Source organism: Nerophis ophidion, linkage group LG19, assembly GCF_033978795.1.
Source record: "Nerophis ophidion isolate RoL-2023_Sa linkage group LG19, RoL_Noph_v1.0, whole genome shotgun sequence".
NCBI lineage: Eukaryota > Metazoa > Chordata > Actinopteri > Syngnathiformes > Syngnathidae > Nerophis > Nerophis ophidion.
The window spans coordinates 40,569,590-40,593,327 of record NC_084629.1 but is presented as its reverse complement, the minus strand read 5'-3'; the positions used below and the strand labels follow the sequence as shown (position 1 = coordinate 40,593,327).

The window sequence follows — 23,738 nt, the reverse complement described above, 5'->3', positions numbered from 1 at the left end:
ACACACTAAATGACTGAATATAGTGTCTGTAAACAAAGACAAAGTCACATATTTGGCTCAAGCTAGGGCTGGGTGATATGGCATTTTATTAATATGTGGATATTTTCAGGCCATGTCACCATACACGATATATATCTGGATAGTTTGCCTTAGCCTTGAATGAACACTTGATGCATATAATGACAGCAGTATGATGATTCTATGTGTCTACATTCAAACATTCTTCTTCATACTGCATTAATTAATATGCTACTTTTAAACTTTCATGCAGAGAGGGAAATCATAACTAAAAGTGTATTTATGAAACAGTTATTAAGCAGTGGTACAAACATTCATGTCATTTTAGATTAGAAAGTGCAAGATTGTCAGAGACATTTTAAAACAAGCCATTAGTGCACTTTTGTGCATGATGTCACTAAGATGACATATCAATCAATCAATCAATGTTTACTTATATAGCCCTAAATCACTAGTGTCTCAAAAGGCTGCACAAACCACAACATAAACCACTACGACATCCTCAGTAGGCCCACATAAGGGCAAGGAAAACTCACACCCAGTGGGAACAGTAAATTAAAGTGCACTTTTTGTACAGAATGCCACTACAATAGTTTAACCTTCCTCTTGTGTTAGCTTTCTGTTACCATCTCTTATGTTAACGGGTCGGTTTTGACCCATGTCTTAAATCAGCTGTAAAATACACTAAAAACAATTATCTATCATCCAATTTGTTTCTCATCTCTTGGTTACCTCGTTAGGCTTCCTTATCCTTGAAAATATTGGTTTTAATATTTTTGGTTTGGGCCATTAGGCCTTTTTTTGTCAGTATACCCCTCGATTTCAATTTTTAAAAAAGGTAAAACGAACCTCAAGAGAATCATATAAATAAAAAAAAAGGTTGTTGTGTTACCTAACTATTACTAAGGGGTATTAGAACACATCTCTTAAATAAATATGTTTTGTTTATTTTTTCATTTTAAGAATTTTAACTATAGTAACATCTATGGTGTTACGGGTCAATTTCGACCCATATATATTTACTTCAAGAAAAAGGCTAAAACGTATTTTTTTCAGCAACAGAAATCCAACATCAAACAAACAACAACCAACAACCAATCAAGCAAATGAAACCAAGAGAAATAGATTACTAGTTCCAAAACTAATAAAAAAACACAATCAGAGTGGCAAAAAGTGACACTTTTAGTGTCCGTCTTTTGTTTGTTTTTGTACAGGATAACAAGGTAAAATGAGAATCCACTAAAGCTCACATGATTGGGAGAGGAGCTGGCTGTCAGTGTGTTCAGTTTTGGCTCTTATCATTGCTTTATCATCTTATTTTTATAACTGGGTCGAAACCAACCCTAACAACACCAAGGGCATAATTTCTACCAGAGCATTTTATAATTTAGTGAAAAAAATTAAAATGTTTTATTTTGTTGACAAAGAGGTTCCTGACAAAGTCAAAAAGCTTTGATACAAAAAAATAAATGTATGTGGTGTTTTTATGCATTTAAAAACTAAAACGGGTCGGTGCCGACCCTAACACAAGACGAAGGTGAAAACAAATAAAGTGCACTTTTCTGCATGATGTCACACAAGATTTGTCAATAAGTGTCAAATAAAAATGAGCTGCATAATAAGAAATCAAATGTTTTATGTCCTTCGCTATGTGGTAGGTTCCTGCAGACGTTATCGCCTTCTGTTGTTGACTGTTTGTTTCATAGTGTTGATGTGGAAATGGTTGCTTAGGCATTTTGTTGGTGAGGCACAAAACGGAGATGTTGACTTGCGGAGTTTCAAGCACTCTTCATTCTCTAGCGGGTGACTTTTCAAATGATGCTACACATTAGCCGTGGTGCTACTTTTTGTAGCAACGCTTTTGCCGCATACTTGACATAATACGGTTGTCTGTTCAACATCTACCCGCTTGAAGCCCAACCACCGCCAGACAATAGACACCCTGCTGGTTTTCTTGGGATTTAATTCTTCTTCCTCCATTTGTTACCAGATTGACACCTTCTTTGTCTCGTATTACCGCCCACACCGCTACCACCACATTTAACTTTACCCATGCCGCTACCTCTCTGCTCTGCGAGGGCGTATGACGTTGCAGACACGACAGTATGTGACGTATGTAAGAAGGGGCGCTTGTTTTATGTCTCTGTGAGAAGGAGAGACAAGGAGTGAGAAGAGCCTGTTGTGTAATGCCAGCAGCTAAAAGCAACTGCGTGAGAAGTTATACTCCAATATCACCATCTAGTTTTTTTTATATCGCACACAGACAAACCCGCCATATATCCAGTATATTCAAAATATCGCCCAGCCCAAGCTGAAGCTAAAAGTTTGTTGATTGAAAAGTCTGCAAGTCTGGAGGGGTTTGTAAATCGAGGTTCCACTGAGGTTTCAACCATCTCCTTTGAAGGCTTCTCTCATGCTCTGTGCCAGACAAGTACGTGACCCTTCTCAACATACATGTTTGTCACAACAACAACAAGGTGTAAATATTTAACATAGGAACATCTACTCATAGCCTCCCAGTGGAGACATAATCATAGGACAACATAACCTTGAATAAAACTAGTACTGTAGTGGTCTGGAGAATATTTAACATAGGAACATCTACTCATAGCTTCCCAGTGGAGACATAATCATAGGACAACATAACTTTGAATACAACTTGTACTGTAGTGGTCTGGAGAATATTTAACATAGGAACATCTACTCATAGCCTCCCAGTGGAGACATAATCATAGGACAACATAACCTTGAATAAAACTTGTACTGTAGTGGTCTGGAGAAAATGTAACATAGGAACAACTACTCACAGCCTCCCAGTGGAGACATAATCATAGGACAACATAACCTTGAATAAAACTAGTACTGTAGTGGTCTGGAGAATATTTAACATAGGAACAACTACTCACAGCCTCCCAGTGGAGACATAATCATAGGACAACATAGCCTTGAATAAAACTAGTACTGTAGTGGTGTGGTTTGGAATGGAAGCCTTAGCAGTGTCATTAGAAGAGTGATGAGAAGTTACCTTAATAGCGGCCAGATGTAGCGGGGTCTCTCCTTTGTGGTTCTTCTTCTTCATGACTGCTGGGCTGCCCGAGGTAGTGCGTCCCAGGACTGCACGGGAAGTGGGAGATTTTTTGCCCGGGAGCAGGGGGCTCTGTCCTTGATCCTCTTGGCTTGTCTTCTTACACCTCCGGCTGGGCGAAGGAGATTTGGGGGCAAGTGGAGACGACGATCTCCTGCGCCGGCCGGGCGAGACACTTGGCCGTTTGGGTGTGGTCTGCAGGGGAGCAGCCTCGCCCTCCAGTTTGGGGCGTTTGGAGGACTGCTTGGGAGAAGACACCGTGGGCGATCTCCCGGGACTGTCTTTTGGGAAGGACTCGGAGGCAGGCAGCGCTTCACAAAAGTTGTCTGCTTCATTCTGACAGAGCTTGGCGACGCTAGCTTGTGAGATTCCTTCTTTTATGGCGCCGGCGCCAGAGTCAGGGCTGACGAAGGAAACCCTTTTGTTGGAGCGCCCTTCCACTTCTGCAGCAGTCATCTCGGAGGCCATGCAGGCATCTTCATCCTCTGTGATGCCCCACTGCTTGTTTATGGCATCCAACTTGTTCTTCTTCATCCTCTCCTTCTGCCTGCCTCTTTCTATTCTGGCCTGTCTGCGGGGAACGTTCCTCTTCTTTTTCTTCTTGGCTGTCTTGGATTCAGGAGACAAGGAGCCAGAGTCTTGGGAAGATGAAGGGAAGCTGAAAACTGCCAGGTCCTTCAATGGCGCGACTTCAGCATCCGACTGAGCCACAGAAGTTTCTTCTGAGAACTTGCTGGCAGGTGTGGCGTCTTCTGGACTTTTCTTTACCATGCAACGGACTTTACGGCTGCGAGGACTGAACCAGATCTTGAAGCTCTTCTTGTGTTTTAAGACGGCGCCCTCGTCGTGTGGCCGTGCGGCAGCCTCAGGGGACTCTGTACCGTGAAACAAGAAAGGAACCAATTCTTCATTCAAAGAAAGTCTCTTGCCTTGAAAAGGTCACAAAGTGCAAGTGTGCTTTTAGACTCAAATTCATGTGCTTTTGGGAACTCTGAAAGCTTTGTCAGCACCTTGCGTGTGTGTGTGTGTGTGTGTGTGTGTGTGTGTGTGTGTGTGTGTGTGTGTGTGTGTGTGTGTGTGTGTGTGTGTGTGTCCAAAGATGTTTGAAACATTGGAAATGTAACATTAAAGTCAAGAAAGTTGGATCTAATCTGGAATCTTTTTAATAGCACAATGTTTTTAAGTATTCCCACTTTTTTGAAGAGTTGCCCATCATTCACAATCATTATGTAAGGCAAGAACACACCTGTCTTTCTTTTTGTTGCGCATTCTAAGTCGTAAATTATGGCAAGTATGAGGTGGCTAACAATACAGCTAATGGAAGTAGACTACTCTGCCCAATAAAGCCACCAACAATACAAACAGTACAAACCTCGTTTCCACATGAGTTGGGAAATTGTGTTGCAAATAATTTTCAAACCATATTCAATTGAATGCACTACAAAGACAATATATTTGATGTTTAAACTCACAAACTATTTTTTTTTTTGCAAATAATAATCAACTTAGAATTTCATGGCTGCAACAAGTGCCAAAGTAGTTGGGAAAGGGCATGTTCACCACTGTGGGACATCACCTTTTATTTTAACAACACTCAATAAACGTTTGGGAACTGAGGAAACTAATTGTTGAAGTTTTGAAAGCGGGATTCTTTCCCATTCTTGTTTTATGTAGAGCTTCAGTCGTTCAACAGTCCGGGGTCTCTACTGTCGTATTTTACGCTTCATAATGCGCCACACATTTTCCATGGGAGACAGGTCTGGACTGCAGGCGGGCCAGGAAAGTACCCGCACTCTTTTTTTGCGAAGCCACGCTGTTGTAACACGTGCTGAATGTGGCTTGGCATTGTCTCGCTGAAATGATGGGACGGCGTGGTGCGGTGGGAGAGTGGCCGTGCGCAACCCGAGGGTCCTTGGTTCAATCCCCACCTAGTACCAACCTCGTCACGTCTGTTGTGTCCTGAGCAAGACACTTCACCCCTGCTCTTGATGGGTGCTGGTTAGCGCCTTGCATGGCAGCTCCCTCCATCAGTGTGTGAATGTGTGTGTGAATGGGTAAATGTGGAAGTAGTGTCAAAGCGCTTTGAGTACCTTGAAGGTAGAAAAGCGCGATACAAGTACAACCCATTTATCATTTAAATAAGCAGGGGTGTCCATGAAAAAGATGGCGCTTAGATGACAACATATGTTGCTCCAAAACCTGTATGGACCATTCAGCATTAATGGTGCCTTCACAGATGTGTAAGTTACCCATGCCTTGGGCACTAATGCACCCCCATACCATCACAGATGCTGGATTTTCAACTTTGCGTCGATAACAGTGTGGATGGTTCGCTTCCCTTTTGGTCTGGATGACACAATGTCAAATATTTCCCAAAAAAATTTGAAATGTGGACTCGTCAGACCACAGAACACTTTTCCACTTTGCATCAGTCCATCTTAGATGATCTTGGGCCCAGAGAACCCGGCGGCGTTTCTGGATGTTGTTGATAAATGGCTGTCGCTTTGCATAGGAGAGCTTTAACTTGCACTTACAGATGTAGCGACAAACTGTATTTAGTGACAGTGGTTTTTTGAAGTGTTCCTGAGCCCATGTGGTGATATCCTTTAGAGATTGATGTCGTTTTTTGATACAGTGCCGTCTGAGGGATCGGAGGTCACGGTCATTCAATGTTGGTTTCCGGCCATGCCGCTTATGTGGAGTGATTTCCCCAGATTCTCTGAACCTTTTGATGTTATTATGGAGCGTAGATGTTGAAATCCTTGAATTTCTTGCAATTGCACTTTGAGAAATGTTGTTCTTAAACTGTTTGACTATTTGCTCACGCAGTTGTGGACAAAGGGGTGTACCTCGCCCCATCCTTTCTTGTGGAAGACTGAGCATTTTTTGGGAAGCTGTTTTTATACCCAATCGTGGCACCCACCTGTTCCCAATTAGCCTGCACACCTGTGGGATATTCCAAATAAGTGTTTGATGAGCCTTCCTCAACTTTATCAGTATTTATTGCCGTCTTTCCCAACTTCTTTGTCATGTGTTGCTGGCATGAAATTCTAAAGTTAATGATTATTTGCCCCCAAAAAAATGTTTATCAGTTTGAACATCAAATATGTTGTCTTTGTAGCATATTCAACTGAATATGGCTTGAAAAGGATTTGCAAACCATTGTGTTCTGTTTATATTTACATCTAACACAATTTCCCAACTCATATGGAAACGCGGTTTGTACATGTGGTGACCTGAATATTAATAAGTATTAGTGATATAGTTATTATGAACACTGACTCAGACAAACTATTTTTAGTGGATCACAGAGCGCTAACTAGCTTAAACTGCTATATTGACATATTGAGCTGCTGCATCGCCTCTGAGATGGTGAAAGTCAACACTAGATTATAAATAATGTCTCTCACCTGGATAGTAGAAGGTTGTGCCCATAAACCCACAAGTGTATTTCCCGCCATGGGGTTGAGGACTGCTAACTTAAAAGCAGCTTTGCACTGTGGAGGGATATTAGCCGCTTGCTAGCGAGGACGCGACATTGCGACAGGAATGCAGTCGTTTGCTTGTCGCTGCAAAATTTGCGGGCCCGTTTTTGCTGGAATGTGTCATCAACATGCGTTATCAACATATAACGGTAATACTTAAAGGCTGCTCCCACTGTGTTACAACAATATCTTTCAGTCAGCCACCAAGACAAAAGCTAACATTGACCAATATTTACCTGCCTGCTGGCCGGGGTGGAACATGGACTCCAAGCCGCTGAAGAGCTGTATGATACTGCTGAGCTGCCGGTTGATGTGGATGTCCTTTACCCAGGCGGGGCTCTGACAAACCACACAGCCATCCCCTGCCTGCGGGCCTGCACAAGACCTGCGGGTTGAACGCACCTTTGAAAACATTTCAATTTACAGCACACTGAAAACAGCTCAAACACTCAACTGCAAAGTGCACTACACATCCATTTGATATACAGCATATCATTATTCACCATAAATATTGGACGCGTAATTATCGGGGCGGTATAGCTCGGTTGGTAGAGCAGCCGTGCCAGCAACTTGAGGGTTGCAGGTTCGATCCCCGCTTCCGCCAACCTAGTCACTGCCGTTGTGTCCTTGGGCAAGACACTTTACCCACCTGCTCACAGTGCCACCCACACTGGTTTAAATGTAAATTACATATTGAGTTTCACTATGTAAAGCGCTTTGAGTCACTAGAGAAAAAGCGCTATGTAAATATGATTCACTTCACTACCTGCACAACATATAATAGTATAATATGATAATACTATATTACCTGCACAATATATAATAGTATAAGATAATAGTATATTACCTGTACAACATATATTAGTATAATATGGTAATAGTATATTATCTGCACAATATATAATAGTATAAGATGATAATAGTGTATTATCTGCACAATATATAATAGTATAACATGATAATAGTGTATTACCTGCACAATATATAATAGTATAATATGATAATAGCGTATTACTTGCACAATATATAATAGTATAAGATGATAATAGTGTATTACCTGCACAATATATAATAGTATAATATGATAATAGTGTAATACTTGCACAATATATAATAGTATAAGATGATAAAAGTATATTAACTGTACAACTGCATAATATGATAATAGTATATTACCTGCACAATATATAATAGTATAAGATGATAATAGCGTATTACCTGCACAATATATAATAGTATAAGATGATAATAGCGTATTACCTGCACAAGTAGAAGATGATAATTGTGTATTACCTGCACACTATATAATAGTGTAATATGATAATAGTGTATTACTTGCACAATATATAATAGTATAAGATGATAAAAGTATATTAACTGTACAACTGCATAATATGATAATAGTATATTACCTGCACAATATATAATAGTATAAGATGATAATAGTATATTACCTGCACAATATATAATAGTATAAGATGATAATAGCGTATTACCTGCACAAGTAGAAGATGATAATTGTGTATTACCTGCACACTATATAATAGTATAAGATGATAATAGTGTAATACCTGCACAATATACAACAGTATAAGATGATAATAGTCTATTACCTGCACAATATAGAGTAGTATAAGATGATAATAGTGTATTACCTGCACAACATATAATAGTATAAGATGATAATAGTGTATTACCTGCACAACATATAATAGCATAAGATGATAATAGTGTATTACCTGCACAACATATAATAGTATAAGATGATAATAGTGTATTACCTGCACAACATATAATAGTATAAGATGATAATAGTGTATTACCTGCACAACATATAATAGTATAAGATGATAATAGTGTATTACCTGCACAACATAGAATAGTATAAGATGATAATAGTGTACTACCTGCACAACATATAATAGTATAAGATGATAATAGTGTATTACCTGCACAACATATAATAGTATAAGATGATAATAGTGTACTACCTGCACAACATATAATAGTATAAGATGATAATAGTGTATTACCTGCACAACATATAATAGTATAAGATGATAATAGTGTACTACCTGCACAACATATAATAGCATAAGATGATAATAGTGTATTACCTGCACAACATATAATAGTATAAGATGATAATAGTGTATTACCTGCACAACATATAATAGTATAAGATGATAATAGTGTATTACCTGCACAACATATAATAGTATAAGATGATAATAGTGTACTACCTGCACAACATATAATAGTATAAGATGATAATAGTGTATTACCTGCACAACATATAATAGTATAAGATGATAATAGTGTACTACCTGCACAACATATAATAGTATAAGATGATAATAGTGTATTACCTGCACAACATATAATAGTATAAGATGATAATAGTGTATTACCTGCACAACATATAATAGTATAAGATGATAATAGTGTATTACCTGCACAACATATAATAGTATAAGATGATAATAGTGTATTACCTGCACAACATATAATAGTATAAGATGATAATAGTGTATTACCTGCACAACATATAATAGTATAAGATGATAATAGTGTATTACCTGCACAACATATAATAGTATAAGATGATAATAGTGTACTACCTGCACAACATATAATAGTATAAGATGATAATAGTGTATTACCTGCACAACATATAATAGTATAAGATGATAATAGTGTATTACCTGCACAACATATAATAGTATAAGATGATAATAGTGTATTACCTGCACAACATATAATAGTATAAGATGATAATAGTGTATTACCTGCACAACATATAATAGTATAAGATGATAATAGTGTATTACCTGCACAACATATAATAGTATAAGATGATAATAGTGTATTACCTGCACAACATATAATAGTATAAGATGATAATAGTGTATTACCTGCACAACATATAATAGTATAAGATGATAATAGTGTATTACCTGCACAACATATAATAGTATAAGATGATAATAGTGTATTACCTGCACAGGACATGCTCACAAGTTCCAAGACAAACAGGTTCCTTCAGCAAGTGCGAGCTGGGTTGAAATAAAAATAAAAAAAAGTGGTCATTGTGTTGTTTTCATTTTTGTCTTTCAACTGCTGTCTTTAAGGTGACGTCACACAACATCACACATTACGTCACTTTTAAAGGACGGACTTGACGTGGACACAACTCTGCACACGTCATGACTTGCAGCTGCTGTGTGCTAAGAACCCTCACCACGTCTGACTATTTACCTTCTTAAGTGTCACGCTGCTTGATAGTTACACAACACAACATTAATAAAGTGTACCGCTGCTTTACACAACATTATTAAAGTGTAACGAGGCTTGACGCGACGCAACATTATTAAAGTGTAACGCTGCTTGACACGACATTATTAAAGTGTAACGCTGCTTTACACGACATTATTAAAGTGTAACGCTGCTTGACACAACACAACATTATTGAAGTGTAACGCTGCTTAACACAACAATGCATGATTTGAGTGTAACGCTGCTTAACACAACACAAGATGTCATTGACCCACCATTTTGAACAAAGAAGCAGTCGTCGAAAGTTGCCAACCGCCTCCTTGGTCTTCTCCCAGGCATGATGGTGCTCCACAACACGCGCGTCCATGTCTGTCCAACTGTTGTGTGTCCACTTTGTGGACTTTGTGCTTCGTTCAGTCTGTAACACAAACACAGCGACAGCGTCTCACTTCCTGTTGGCTCGCAAACTCCCGCCAGGTTGACGTCACAACTTCCTGTTTTTTTTTATTTTATTTTTTTAAGGTTTATTTATAAATTTCAACAATTACAAACAGTAAGTCAAACAACAATATGAAACATTATGAAAACAGTACAAAACAGCGCCAGGGAGTTGTAAGTTCAAAATAATAAAAATAGAATACAAAAAAAATATATATATACATATATATATGATAAACAAAATGCAAAGCCGTAGGCTTATTCAGATTCATCAAACAACTTAAATTTGGAACACAGCATCATCGTTTTCACAGCGTTTTTGTTGTTAGAGGTAGAGAGCGTTTTAATGTAAAGTTCCACATCTTTTTTAAAGGCACAAAAGATAGGACGGGTATTAAGAAACTTACATTTATGAATATAAAACTTAGCCAATAAAATAATGAGGTTGCAAAGGTAGAATTCCTTTTCTAATTTTTGTTCATACAGTGTAAAACCAAAAATCACATCTTTAAAGTAAAGCACAAATTGGTCATAAATATTGTCGACGTCACAACTTCCTGTTTGCTCGCAGCGCCCGCCAGGTGACGTCACTACCGTCACGTTGGATGACCTACTTCCGGACACTGGAACTCCGAAATAAAGTTATTAGAAGGATGTATAATATGTGTACACTTTGTCGACACTAAGATAAGATGACATTGTCAAGGAAACACATCTACTTGCATTTTTCTGTCAACATTGCAAGAACAAAAAAAGCCAGAAAGTGTTGCTTTTTCTTTATTTCCAGTCTTGTGCAGGCCACTTACATCATCCTGGCCCGCCACATCATTTTATAAATGATCAGATGTGCCACATAAATAATATGGCGGGCCACATAGAAGGATTTAGCGTAGCAAATTAAAATAATATAGCAGACCACATAAATCAGGGGTGTCCAAACTTTTTCCACTGACTGAAAAATCAAAGTATGCGGGGGCCATTTTGATATGTTTCTTTTCTAAAAGCAATACAATAGTTGTTTTTTTACCTTAATGGCTTTCCTCAAGTTTGGCCCCCGGTCTCCGGAAGGGTGTCAGTCATAACATTGTTAGAAATAAGTCATACTTTTTTTTTTTAATTTAACGCTTGAATCTCGAGGTCTGTCTGTCGTTATAACATTTTTTTTAATTTTGTTTTTTAAGTTTATGGCTGTGGAGGGACGGAGCCGACGAGCCGACAGCAGGCTAGGACAAACAGCAGTCCTGCCCAAGATGGCGGCCAGGAGGCGGAGTATGCAGCAGAGCGGAGAAGCGGGGGGCACGCCTGGAGCAACACTGCAGCCATCAGAGTCAGGTGCATAAACGACAGACCTGCTCTCAATCCCTGCGTCTTCTGCTGCAGAATAAAAGGGGAGAAGGAGGAGCAATCATGGCAGACGTAGGAGAAGGAACAACCGACGACGAAGACGACGAGAGCAACCCGAAGAGAGATGAGCCTGGAGCGACACTGCAGCCATCAGAGTCAGGTGCATAAACGACGGACCTGCTCTCAATCCCTGCGTCTTCTGCTGCAGCATAAAAGGGGAGAAGGAGGAGCAATCGTGGCAGAAGTAGGAGAAGGAACAACAGACGACGAAGACGACGAGAGCAACCCGAAGAGAGATGAGCCCCCGCGGAAGACACAGCCACCGGCCACCACCAGGACTCCTCCCTGGTGGATTCGGGGACACTTGGGCCGGCGACCCACCACCAGTTCGCGCTTCCACCCTCCCTTAACGTTTGTTCCTGTATTTCAAAAGCGGGATGCGACCAATTTCATGGAGTAATTAGTGTTTCAGTGCATGTAAAATCAACTAGTGTGTGTGTGTGTGTGTGTGTGTGTGTGTGTGTGTGTGTGTGTGTGTTTGTGTTGGGTTCAGGGTGGCATGTGAGCCCTTCAGGAGTCCTGTGTATGTGGGCCCTAAATTTGGTGCAATACATTTCAACACTAAAGGGCACCCACCTTATACACACAACGTTACAACACACATTATACATACGTTGTTACAACACACATTATACACACATTGTGACAACACACATTAATACAACACACATTATACCCACATTGTAACAACAACACACATTACACTCACATTGTTACAACACACATTGTAACAATGACACACATTTTACACACATTCTTATAACAAAACACATTGCAACAACAACACACATTATACCCACATTGTTACAACAAAACACATTGTAACAACAACACACGTTATACTCTAATTGTTACAACGAAACACATTGTAACAACAACACACATTATACCCACATTGTTACAACAAAACACATTGTAACAACAACACACGTTATACTCTAATTGTTACAACGAAACACATTGTTACAACACACATTACACTCACATTGTTACAACAAAACACATTGTTACAACACACATTGTAACAATGACACACATTTTACACACATTCTTACAACAAAACACATTGCAGCAACAACACACGTTATACTCTAATTGTTACAACGAAACACATTGTTACAACAACACACATTATACCCACATTGTTACAACAAAACACATTGTAACAACAACACACGTTATACTCTAATTGTTACAACGAAACACATTGTTACAACAACACACATTATACCCACATTGTTACGACAAAACACATTGTAACAACAACACACGTTATACTCTAATTGTTACAACGAAACACATTGTTACAACAACACACATTACACTCACATTGTTACAACACACATTGTAACAATGACGCACATTTTACACACATTCTTACAACAAAACACATTGCAACAACAACACACGTTATACTCTAATTGTTACAACGAAACACATTGTTACAACAACACACATTATACCCACATTGTTACAACAAAACACATTGTAACAACAACACACATTATACTCTAATTGTTACAACGAAACACATTGTTACAAAAACACACATTATACCCACATTGTTACAACAAAACACATTGTAACAACAACACACGTTATACTCTAATTGTTACAACGAAACACATTGTTACAACAACACACATTATACCCACATTGTTACAACAAAACACATTGTAACAACAACACACGTTATACTCTAATTGTTACAACGAAACACATTGTTACAACAACACACATTATACCCACATTGTTACGACAAAACACATTGTAACAACAACACACGTTATACTCTAATTGTTACAACGAAACACATTGTTACAACAACACACATTACACTCACATTGTTACAACACACATTGTAACAATGACGCACATTTTACACACATTCTTACAACAAAACACATTGCAACAACAACACACGTTATACTCTAATTGTTACAACGAAACACATTGTTACAACAACACACATTATACCCACATTGTTACAACAAAACACATTGTAACAACAACACACATTATACTCTAATTGTTACAACGAAACACATTGTTACAACAACACACATTATACCCACATTGTTACAACAAAACACATTGTAACAACAACACACGTTATACTCTAATTGTTACAACGAAACACATTGTTACAACAACACACATTATACCCACATTGTTACAACAAAACACATTGTAACAACAACACACATTATACTCGAATTATTACAACGAAACACATTGTTACAACAACACACATTATACCCACATTCTCACAACAAAACACATTGTAACAACAACACACGTTATACTCTAATTGTTACAACGAAACACATTGTTACAACAAAACACATTGTTACAACACACATTGTAACAATGACACACATTTTACACACATTCTTACAACAAAACACATTGCAACAACAACACACGTTATACTCTAATTGTTACAACGAAACACATTGTTACAACAACACACATTATACCCACATTGTTACAACAAAACACATTGTAACAACAACACACATTATACCCACATTTTAACAACACACATTATACTCACAATGTTACAACAACACACATTGTAACTATCAGAATAATTTTATAGAAATGATCACACAACTTCTGTGTTCCATTGAGTTCAGGTCCCCTGCAAGAAGAAAAATAAGCGGCTTTCATCTTATTAAGCAAAAGGCTTGTAAAACTTTAGTCTGATTGGGTTTCTTTGATCTATTGTCAGCCACGGGAGGATCTTATCCTGACCCCAGATCTACAAAGCGGAGAGGAAGCAGGACCTGACACCGCTCCAGGCACCAATTTTTTGAACAGTTTATGACTGAGTGCAACAGCTGTTTATGACCACCTCCCCTTAGGATCAGCAGTGTAATGAAGAGGCCCAAATAAAAGAGGACGCGTGGAACTCTCTGGTCAGTGCGTGGGAAGACACTGTAGAAGGGGTACAGGTCTACGCGCTCTCCTCATGAGCTGAATTGAATTCTGTCTCTGTTTGATTGATTTGCTTTTTGTCTTGTCTAATAGATGTCATCTGCGTTTGAACCTGAGCACCAACAACACACATCAAGTCAACACTGGAATGAACAAACTAAACAAAGAGAAAGTGCATTGGAAGTTTTTAATGTTTGATACAAATTAAGGCGGCCGACATCCAACATGGTCAACAACATGTTCTGCATCCAACATGGTCAACAACATGTTCTGCATCCAACATGGTCAACAACATGTTCTGCATCCAACATGGTCAACAACATGTTGTGCATCCAACATGGTCAACAACATGTTCTGCAACCAACATGGTCAACAACATGTTCTGCATCCAACATGGTCAACAACATGTTCTGCATCCAACATGGTCAACAACGACAACATGTTCTACAAGAACTAGTCAAGTTGAAGGTGTAGGAGAAGATCATCAATATTGCCATTTTTCAAATCAAGGTTAAAGATGAATAAAAGAAAATTCAAGATGAATACAATTAAATCAAAGATGAATACATGAATAAAACTAAGTTGAAGATTAGTACATGAATACAAATAAATTCAAGATGAATACAACTAAATTACAGATGAATACATGGATAAAACTAAATGACAAATGAATACATGAATTGAAGGAAATTCCAGATGAATACATGAATAAGTGACACTTCTGGAGGGATGATTGACAGGACCTATTTAGGAGATGTTCCCATTCCAGCGCAGCCAAGATCATCACCTCTAAGCCTCCACTTCCTGCTGGCAAGTTCCTGGGCTGCCAGTTGCTTCCAGAATGTTCCCCATGGCGAAGTTGATGAAGACCTGTGAGCAGAAGGATTGATTGCTTGATGGCGTCCTTCTCTTACTCCCAGAGGAGCAGATTGTGGAACATCAAGACTCTCACATGACATGCTCTTCCACGCCCACTCAGGCTGTCCCCGTTGACTTCCTCCTTCTTACCTGGTCCAACGTGGTCTGGCTCACAGAGAAGTGTTTGACCTCTTCCTTCTTACCTGGTTCAAAGTGGTCTGGCTCCCAGAGAGGTGTTTGACCTCCTCCGTCTTACCTGGTCCAAAGTAGTCTGGCTCACAGAGAAGTGTTTGACCTCTTCCTTCTTACCTGGTTCAAAGTGGTCTGGCTCCCAGAGAGGTGTTTGACCTCCTCCGTCTTACCTGGTCCAAAGTAGTCTGGCTCACAGAGAAGTGTTTGACCTCCTCCTCTGTCTTACCTGGTCCAAAGTACTCTGGCTCACAGAGAAGTGTTTACATCCTCCTTCTTACCTGGTCCATAGATGTCTGGATCACAGAGAAGTGTTTGACCTCCTCCTTCTTACCTGGTCCAACGTGGTCTGGCTCACAGAGAGGTGTTTGACCTCCTCCTTCTTACCTGGTCCAAAGTAGTCTGGCTCACAGAGAAGTGTTTGACCTCCTCCTTCTTACCTGGTCCAACGTGGTCTGGCTCACAGAGAGGTGTTTGACCTCCTCCTCTGTCTTACCTGGTCCAAAGTGGTCTGGCTCACAGAAAAATGTTTGACCTCCTCCTCCATCTTACCTGGTTCAAAGTGGTCTGGCTCCCAGACAGGTGCTTGACCTCCTCCTTCTTACCTGGTCCAAAGTGGTCTGGATCACAGAGAAGTGTTTGACCTCCTCCTTCTTACCTGGTCCAAAGTGGTCTGGATCAGAGAGAGGTGTTTGACCTCCTCCTTCTTACCTGGTCCAACGTGGTCTGGCTCACAGAGAAGTGTTTGACCTACCACTCCTTACCTGGTCCAAAGTGGTCTGGCTCACAGAAAAATGTTTGACCTCCTCCTCCATCTTACCTGGTCCAAAGTGGTCTGGCTCACAGAGAAGTGTTTGATCTGCAGACATCTTTTGTTGCTCTCCAACTGGTGAAAGATGTTGGCCACGCCTCCCGGTGCCATGGGAAGGTGGTACTCCACCATGGACAAGTGCTGGTCCTGGTAAGACAACACATCAGCCTCCATGCTTCTCAACATGCTTCATCTTTCTCTGACAGAACAATGGAGATGGGATGGAGCTAAAAGATAAGCTGAGATGTCACTTTCAGAACAAACATGTCCAAGAACGGACTCAGTATGCAGGAGACAGAACAGGATGGATTATGGCTCGCTACCAAGGCGCTGCCCCGTAAAAAAAGTAAGAAAAAGGTAAACATAGAGGAGGAGGAAGCAAATCTAAAAGGTAAGAAAGAGGTAAACATGGAGGAGAATGAAGCAAATATAAAACTCTAAGTAAAAAAAATTCCTCCAAAACTGCATTTTCCCTGGGAGAAGTAGGTGTCAGTACTGGTAGCCATGGTTACAACTTCGTCATGTGACCAAGATCATGTGACTTCACGTGCTCACCTTCAAGTAGGTGCTGGGAAATTGTCTCTGCATGAAGTCAGTGATGGCCTCCACGTCCCTGGCAGCCTCCGCCAAGTACATCTTCACCGTGAAGCCTCTGCCAAACCTGCGGTGGAGCACAAGGAAGGTCACCTGATGTGAAGTCCAGGTACAGGAAGGTCACCTGATGTGAAGTCCAGGTACAGGAAGGTCACATGGTGTGACGTCCAGGTAGACACTTAGTAGTGCCAGAGAAATAATTTCCCTGGGAATAAGAGCTGTGGAGTCTCTGCTAGAACCCCCGCCCCCATCAGGTAAGAGTTTCCATAGGGCCAGCAGGCACAGTGACAGCAGAGCTCAACACATCAGGAGGAGGCGGAGCCTGGGCAAAGAATTAAGTGCCTCGAGTCCAGTATTTAGCTTACACCTACCAGTTAGGGTCCCATTTAGGGGTCCAGAAAACCTACGACCGAGTGGTCCCCTGTTCTAACTGGCCTGGGGTGAAGCATGCAGTGGAAGACTTTTGTCAGTCGTTTCCAGAATTTCAGAAAACGGAATTCTGTAGCACTTTGATCAATATGGAAATCGTAGGGCCACTGCCTAAATCAGCCCAGAGGCACCGCTACATTCTGGTAATACTCGACTATGCTACTCGTTACCCAGAGTCGAGTATCCAGTTACGCACTGCCACTGCTAAAAATGTTGTACATGAACTGTTGACGAAACAGGAGACATGTTTTATGTCCAGAGTTATGTCTGTACTGTATAAGCGGTTGAAGGTGAAACAAATCCGAACCTTTGTCTACCCCCATCAGGCCGACGGCCTCGTGGCGCGGTTCAACCAGACACTTACGAAAATGCTGAAGAAGCTGACCAAAGTCAACAGGAAAGACTCGGACCAACTCATCCCGTATGTGCTCTTTGCCATGAGAGAGGTACCACAGGCCTCTACGGGGATCTCTCCCTTTGAACTCCTCTATAGGTGCAACCCTCGAGAGCTCCTGGACCTGGCCAAAGAGACTCCAGTGCCTCGAGTCCTGTATTTAGCTTACACCTACCAGTTAGGGTCCCATTTAGGGGTCCAGAAAACCTACGACCGAGTGGTCCCCTGTTCTAACTGGCCTGGGGTGAAGCATGCAGTGGAAGACTTTTGTCAGTCGTTTCCAGAATGTCAGAAAACGGAATTCTGTAGCACTTTGATCAATATGGAAATCGTAGGGCCACTGCCCAAATCAGCCCAGAGGCACCGCTACATTCTGGTAATACTCGACTATGCTACTCGTTACCCAGAGTCGAGTATCCCCTTACGCACTGGCACTGCTAAAAATGTTGTACATGAACTGTTGACGAATGAGGAGACATGTTTTATGTCCAGAGTTATGTCTGCACTGTATAAGTGGTTGAAGGTGAAACAAATCCGAACCTCTGTCTACCCCCATCAGACCGACGGCCTCGTGGCGCGGTTCAACCAGACACTTAAGAAAATGCTGAAGAAGCTGACCAAAGTCAACAGGAAAGACTCGGACCAACTCATCCCGTATGTGCTCTTTGCCATGAGAGAGGTACCACAGGCCTCTACGGGGATCTCTCCCTTTGAACTCCTCTATAGGTGCAACCCTCGAGGGCTCCTGGATTTGGCCAAAGAGACTTGGGAGAGCCAATCTTGTCCCAATCGCATGGTTGTTGAACATGTAGACCGCCTCCAGGAAGGGGCGAAGAAGGTATGGCCACTTGTTCGCAAACTCATGGAAAAGACCCAGTCATCCCAGGCGCACACCAACAACAAAGGCACCCACCCCCGGGAGTTCCAGGCAGGGGAAAAGGTTTTGGGTCCAGCCCTATTAAAACATGTTTCTCCCCAGAATCCCTGCGTCCAAATAGGTGAAGACCTTGGCCCAGACCAGGTACGGGACATCAGAGAGCTCCTAGGACGGAGCCGAGATGTGTTCTCTGAACTCCCCGGACACACCACTGTCATTGAACAAGACATTGAAACCCCACCAGGACGAATGGTGAAACAACGGCCTGACCGAATCCGGTAGGAGGTGAAGAACATGCCCAGACGAGGAGTGATCAATCTCACAGCCCATGGTCCAACCCTATCATAATCGTCCTGAAGCCAGATGGGTCTCCATGCTTCTGTAACAATTTCCGTAAGCTGAATGAGCTCTCAATATATGATGCCTACACCATGCCCCGCGTCAACGAGCTATTTGAGTGCCTGGGCTGTTCCAGGTTTGTCAGCACCCTGGACCTGACAAAAGTGTACTGGTAGGTACCGCTGACAGAGAGGGCGAAGGCTAAGACTGCTTTCACCACACCAGACGGCCTCTTCTAATACCGGCTACTGGCATTCGGGGTTCACAGTGCCCCTGCCACGTTCCAGCGCCCGATGGACTGGTTCCGCCGTGCTCACAGCTCTTACGCTGCAGCCTACCTAGATGGCATCATAAACCACAGTGTCAACTGGACGTAGCACTCGGAGCACCGTGAGGCCATCCTGGTGGCTTTGCGACGAGCGGGACTCACGGAAAATCCCAAAAAGTGTCGTCCTGGCTGGACCTAAACATACTATCTCGGCTACACCACGGAGAGAGGGTGTGTCAAGCCCCAGACCTGGAAAGTTGGCCCAGAAACAGCTCAAATCGTTCTTAGGCCTGATATTTTAGTACCGGAAATTCATTGAGAATTTTGCGACGATCGCAGCCCCTCTGGATGAGCTGACTTGCCAGAAGGGGCCTCACTAGATGAGATGGACCAGCGCTTCAGAGGCAGTGTTCCAGAACCTGAAGCAGACCCTATGTGGGTAGCCTGTCCTGGTGACTCATGACTTCACACAGTCTTTTACTCTTCACACTGACACCTCCGGTACTGGAATTGGTGCAGTCCTGGCCCGAACCATGGATGGTGATGAGCACCTGGTAACTGTCGTCGGCAGGAAGTTCTTAAAGCGCGAAATAAATGACTCTACCGTGGAAAAGGAATGCTTGGCGGTGAAGTGGGCCATACACCACTTGCAGTACTACCTGTGGGTCAGGAAATTCCCCCTGGTCAGCGACCATGTGGCCGATAAGTGGGTGGCAAACAAACAAGGATCGCAATGACAGGGTGACCAGGTAGTTCCAGGACTACAAGTTCAAAGTCGAGCACCACCCTGGGAAAGAGTTGCCATGTCCCGCCTACACGAGCAAAATGATCTCGAAGCTACTGGCCCAAGCAAGGAGCTTGGGGGGGGGGGGGATATGTGGAGTTTCATTTTCTAAACTTGTTGAGGCGGAGGCAATCCAGGTAGACGGAAGCGTGAAAAACGGGCGACCATTTTGGAAATTGTTCCGACGTTTGCACTCGCAACGTTTTGTTGAATGAATTCAATTTTAGTCACCTCCAATCATTTACAGTGTGGTACATGTTCCACTCGTGGTACACCATATTTGACTAAAGTACAGTGTTTTATTCTACTATATTCAAACTCAGTGTTACTATTCAAACGGTGTGTAATGTTACAGTGGACTAACATATTCAATAAACCCTACATTCCAGATGACATGGCGTTACATTTTTCTTCTGCTTTGAAACCTTGCAAAAACGGTGCGGCTAATTAGTGCATTTTTCTGCGCTGACGCCCATGATGCTAATAGTTTTTTTTTTAAAAAGACCAAGTAAAGACACTGAAAAGGTGTGTTATTGTTTGTGCCATTGCGCCATCTTTTAGAGGTGCTCGTTCACTGCAGGTGCTGCAATGCCCTTCTGTCCGGGCCTTTAACCTGAAGTATAAGTGCTGTTCTGTCTTCAAGCCGTCCATAGCGTTCTACTCCGATGGATTCTTCATTCATCACCCCAAGCAAGTTTTACAATACACCTAAAATAATTCTTACTTACTATACCGTCCCATGTGTGAAGTCCATAGGAGTGTTTTCATGCGTATATGTACATGCTATCATAACCCAATCATTGTAAGCTTTAGCTAATATGCTAATACGTTTACAAGTGTCTGTGTTATTAATGTTAGCTTATAATGGAATTCCTTTTGTATTGTTTAATTTTTGTAAAAACAACAAAAACATCAGCGTGGAGTTATTGAGTCTGTTTAACTCATTGGAGAGCTAGCTTGTGCAGCTAGTGGGCCCATGACTTTAGCTTCTGTTTTGTTTGATCAGCCGTTTAACTGCCGTGTTACAGACACTGTTCAGAAACAATTAAGGTATGTAAACATTTACAAAATCTTTCTGTGTGAGTCACTCATTTCACAACACTTATATGTGTGTATATGTGTGTGTGTATATATAAATATAAATATATATATATATATATATATATATTAGGGGTGGGCAAATTAATGCGTTAATTACGCGTTAACTCATCAATCTATTAACGCCGACAATTATTTTATCGCACATTTGCGTATGTTTTTTACATGCTTTTATTTTGTTAACGCCTTTTCTTAACAAGATGGCATCTCCCGGATGTACTTCGGCGTCGAGGGGCTCTTGGTAAAGATGGAACATTTGACAAAAATGCCGGACAATTCTGCAAATTTCCTGGCTGGCTTACAGCGTGGTCACTCCGGGATCACTTACGACCGCCAGACAATTCTGGATGTGGATAGATCGGGCCGTTTTGGACTGAATGAGGCGTGCTTGGTAGACCGGCTAGCTAGCATGGGAATACTTTGCCGGCTACATCCAGCGGCCTGTGAAGCAGCGGAGTATATGTGTTGTCTGTCTATTTATGAATAATGCAGACCAGGAGTGTTGGCTGAGTTCTTAACGTTTGCTTTCAGAGCGTGCATATCACAACATACAAGATGCCGTCATGGCGACACAACCTATACCGGGCTACCGCGCATGCTCGTCACTCCTGTTGCATGCTGGGTAGGGTAGTTCTTTTATTCCCTGGCTCATAACATCACAATATAGTACCATGTATATGCGTTCAGTTTATCAAAGCACCAAGCAAACAATCGGAAAATTCCCATCATATCAATTCCTAGATATGGTCATAATTATTTTAAGTGCAGAATAAACACATTATTAATATTGCTACTACGGATAATTTGATCCAAAATTCCCTAAAACAGCCCACTACCTATAATATAGGTTTTTTAAACATAAGATCCCTGATAAAAAAAATGTTTCTGCTGTTACCTCAGAAATTGCCTGTTCAGATGTTATGATTGTGGCTCCGAGATTTGTATGTAGATTATATTTATTTTCCATAACAAACAGGATAACTTAAATACCCTGGCAGTGGCAATAAGCTTAAATGTTTGTATTTACATGTTTTGAGTTGATTTTCATAAAATATGCTATTTAACTGCTACTGTTTAACAAGGACTGATTTAAATTGTGTTTGCACAACAAATGTTTTGGCGCTTTTGTTCATGTGGGAGAATATTCCAATAAAGGTGCACTACACACTACTTTTGAATTCATTATTGGGCTTTGTGTATACAATGCAGTTAACCGCGATTAATCGGAGAAATAGTGCGATTAACTTCGATTAAAATTTTTGATCGTTGCCCAGCCCTAATATATATATATTTATATATATACATATATATATATAATTGGTGCCAAGACGGGGATGGTTATGAAGAAGGAAGAGGATAGAAAAGAGTGTATTTGAGAGGTGACAAACCTGTTCTTGATGTGCTGCAAAGAGCCCAGGCAGCGGAACTGACCCTTCACCATGATGGCCAGACGGCTGCAGAGCGCCTCACACTCCTCCATGCTGACAAGTGGACAAGTGGACACGGTCACATTTAGCCCAAAGAAACATAATCTTGATGGCCGCTGCTGCAATGTGGCGGCTCTCAAACCTGTGAGACGTGAGGACCACGGCGCACTTTCCTTTCACTTCCTCAGAGATGATTTTCCACAGGTGACGTTTGGTACGGGGGTCCATGCCTGAGCTGGGCTCATCCTGACGTGGGAGGAGAGAAACATCTGGATCATCACGTCAAAATGGGAAGTTCCTTTTTTTGAAGACTATAATTTAAAAATCACTACCACTGTTATTTTGACTGCAATATTCTGGCGACCGAGCTGCTACTTTTCCAGCGCAAAACCTACATTCCCTGCTTTTAAAAGTGCACTACTCCAAACCAGGGTGTCCAAACTACGGCCTGCACGCCAAGTGTGGCCCACAGACCTCTTCGGTTCGGTCGACAGGACTTCATGATTTTAAATAAGAATATTAATGGAGGGAGATTGCATTCATTTTAGAAGTTTGTCAGTATGGACAATGTGGGTGTATCAGATCAATGTATGACTCAATGCAAACAACCTGCCCTAGTCATGGTGCAATAAAAAATAAATACAATTTACCAACACCAAAAGTCATCAGACATGGTCAGACGTAACACAACCTGCTCACTGACGTTTGTGGATATTATAAAAAACATCCATGCACTATAAAAGATTAAAAAAAGGAAATTCCACCCATTAGAATCCATTAAAAGCACAATGGGGAAAATGCAAACTCTCTTCACTTATTAATGTTTGGCACATTTAAGCTGCTTGATATTTCTAATTGATTACACAACTTTAAGGAGGGCGTCACAGAAGTAAACAAGATAGGAGTTCAACTTTCACATACTCTTAAAATCAATTATATATCCATTATATATATATATATATATATATATATATATATACACACACACATTCATTTACAGTATATACATACATACAAACATACA

General features: G+C 41.1%; 2 protein-coding genes across 5 annotated transcripts in view; both read right to left on the bottom strand.

The window, feature by feature from the left end:
• The window catches only part of bard1 (BRCA1 associated RING domain 1), a 54,903-nt gene extending 44,553 nt beyond the window's left edge, over positions 1-10,350 (bottom strand). For all 3 annotated transcript variants that reach the window (XM_061879996.1, XM_061879998.1, XM_061879999.1), the window contains exons 1-4: positions 10,140-10,350; positions 9,588-9,644; positions 6,825-6,973; positions 3,044-3,978 (exon numbers count right to left, since the gene is read on the bottom strand). In XM_061879996.1, the coding sequence (XP_061735980.1) occupies positions 3,044-3,978; positions 6,825-6,973; positions 9,588-9,644; positions 10,140-10,231 (1,233 nt within the window). In that variant the 5' untranslated portion in view covers positions 10,232-10,350. The remainder of the gene's footprint in view (positions 1-3,043; positions 3,979-6,824; positions 6,974-9,587; positions 9,645-10,139) is intronic.
• A 4,469-nt stretch (positions 10,351-14,819) lies between these two features.
• abca12 (ATP-binding cassette, sub-family A (ABC1), member 12) overlaps positions 14,820-23,738 on the bottom strand; it is a 195,721-nt gene continuing 186,802 nt past the window's right edge. For both annotated transcript variants that reach the window (XM_061879994.1, XM_061879995.1), the window contains 5 exons: positions 22,857-22,960; positions 22,676-22,768; positions 17,060-17,165; positions 16,514-16,651; positions 14,820-15,516 (listed from right to left, as the gene is read on the bottom strand). In XM_061879994.1, the coding sequence (XP_061735978.1) occupies positions 15,436-15,516; positions 16,514-16,651; positions 17,060-17,165; positions 22,676-22,768; positions 22,857-22,960 (522 nt within the window). In that variant the 3' untranslated portion in view covers positions 14,820-15,435. The remainder of the gene's footprint in view (positions 15,517-16,513; positions 16,652-17,059; positions 17,166-22,675; positions 22,769-22,856; positions 22,961-23,738) is intronic.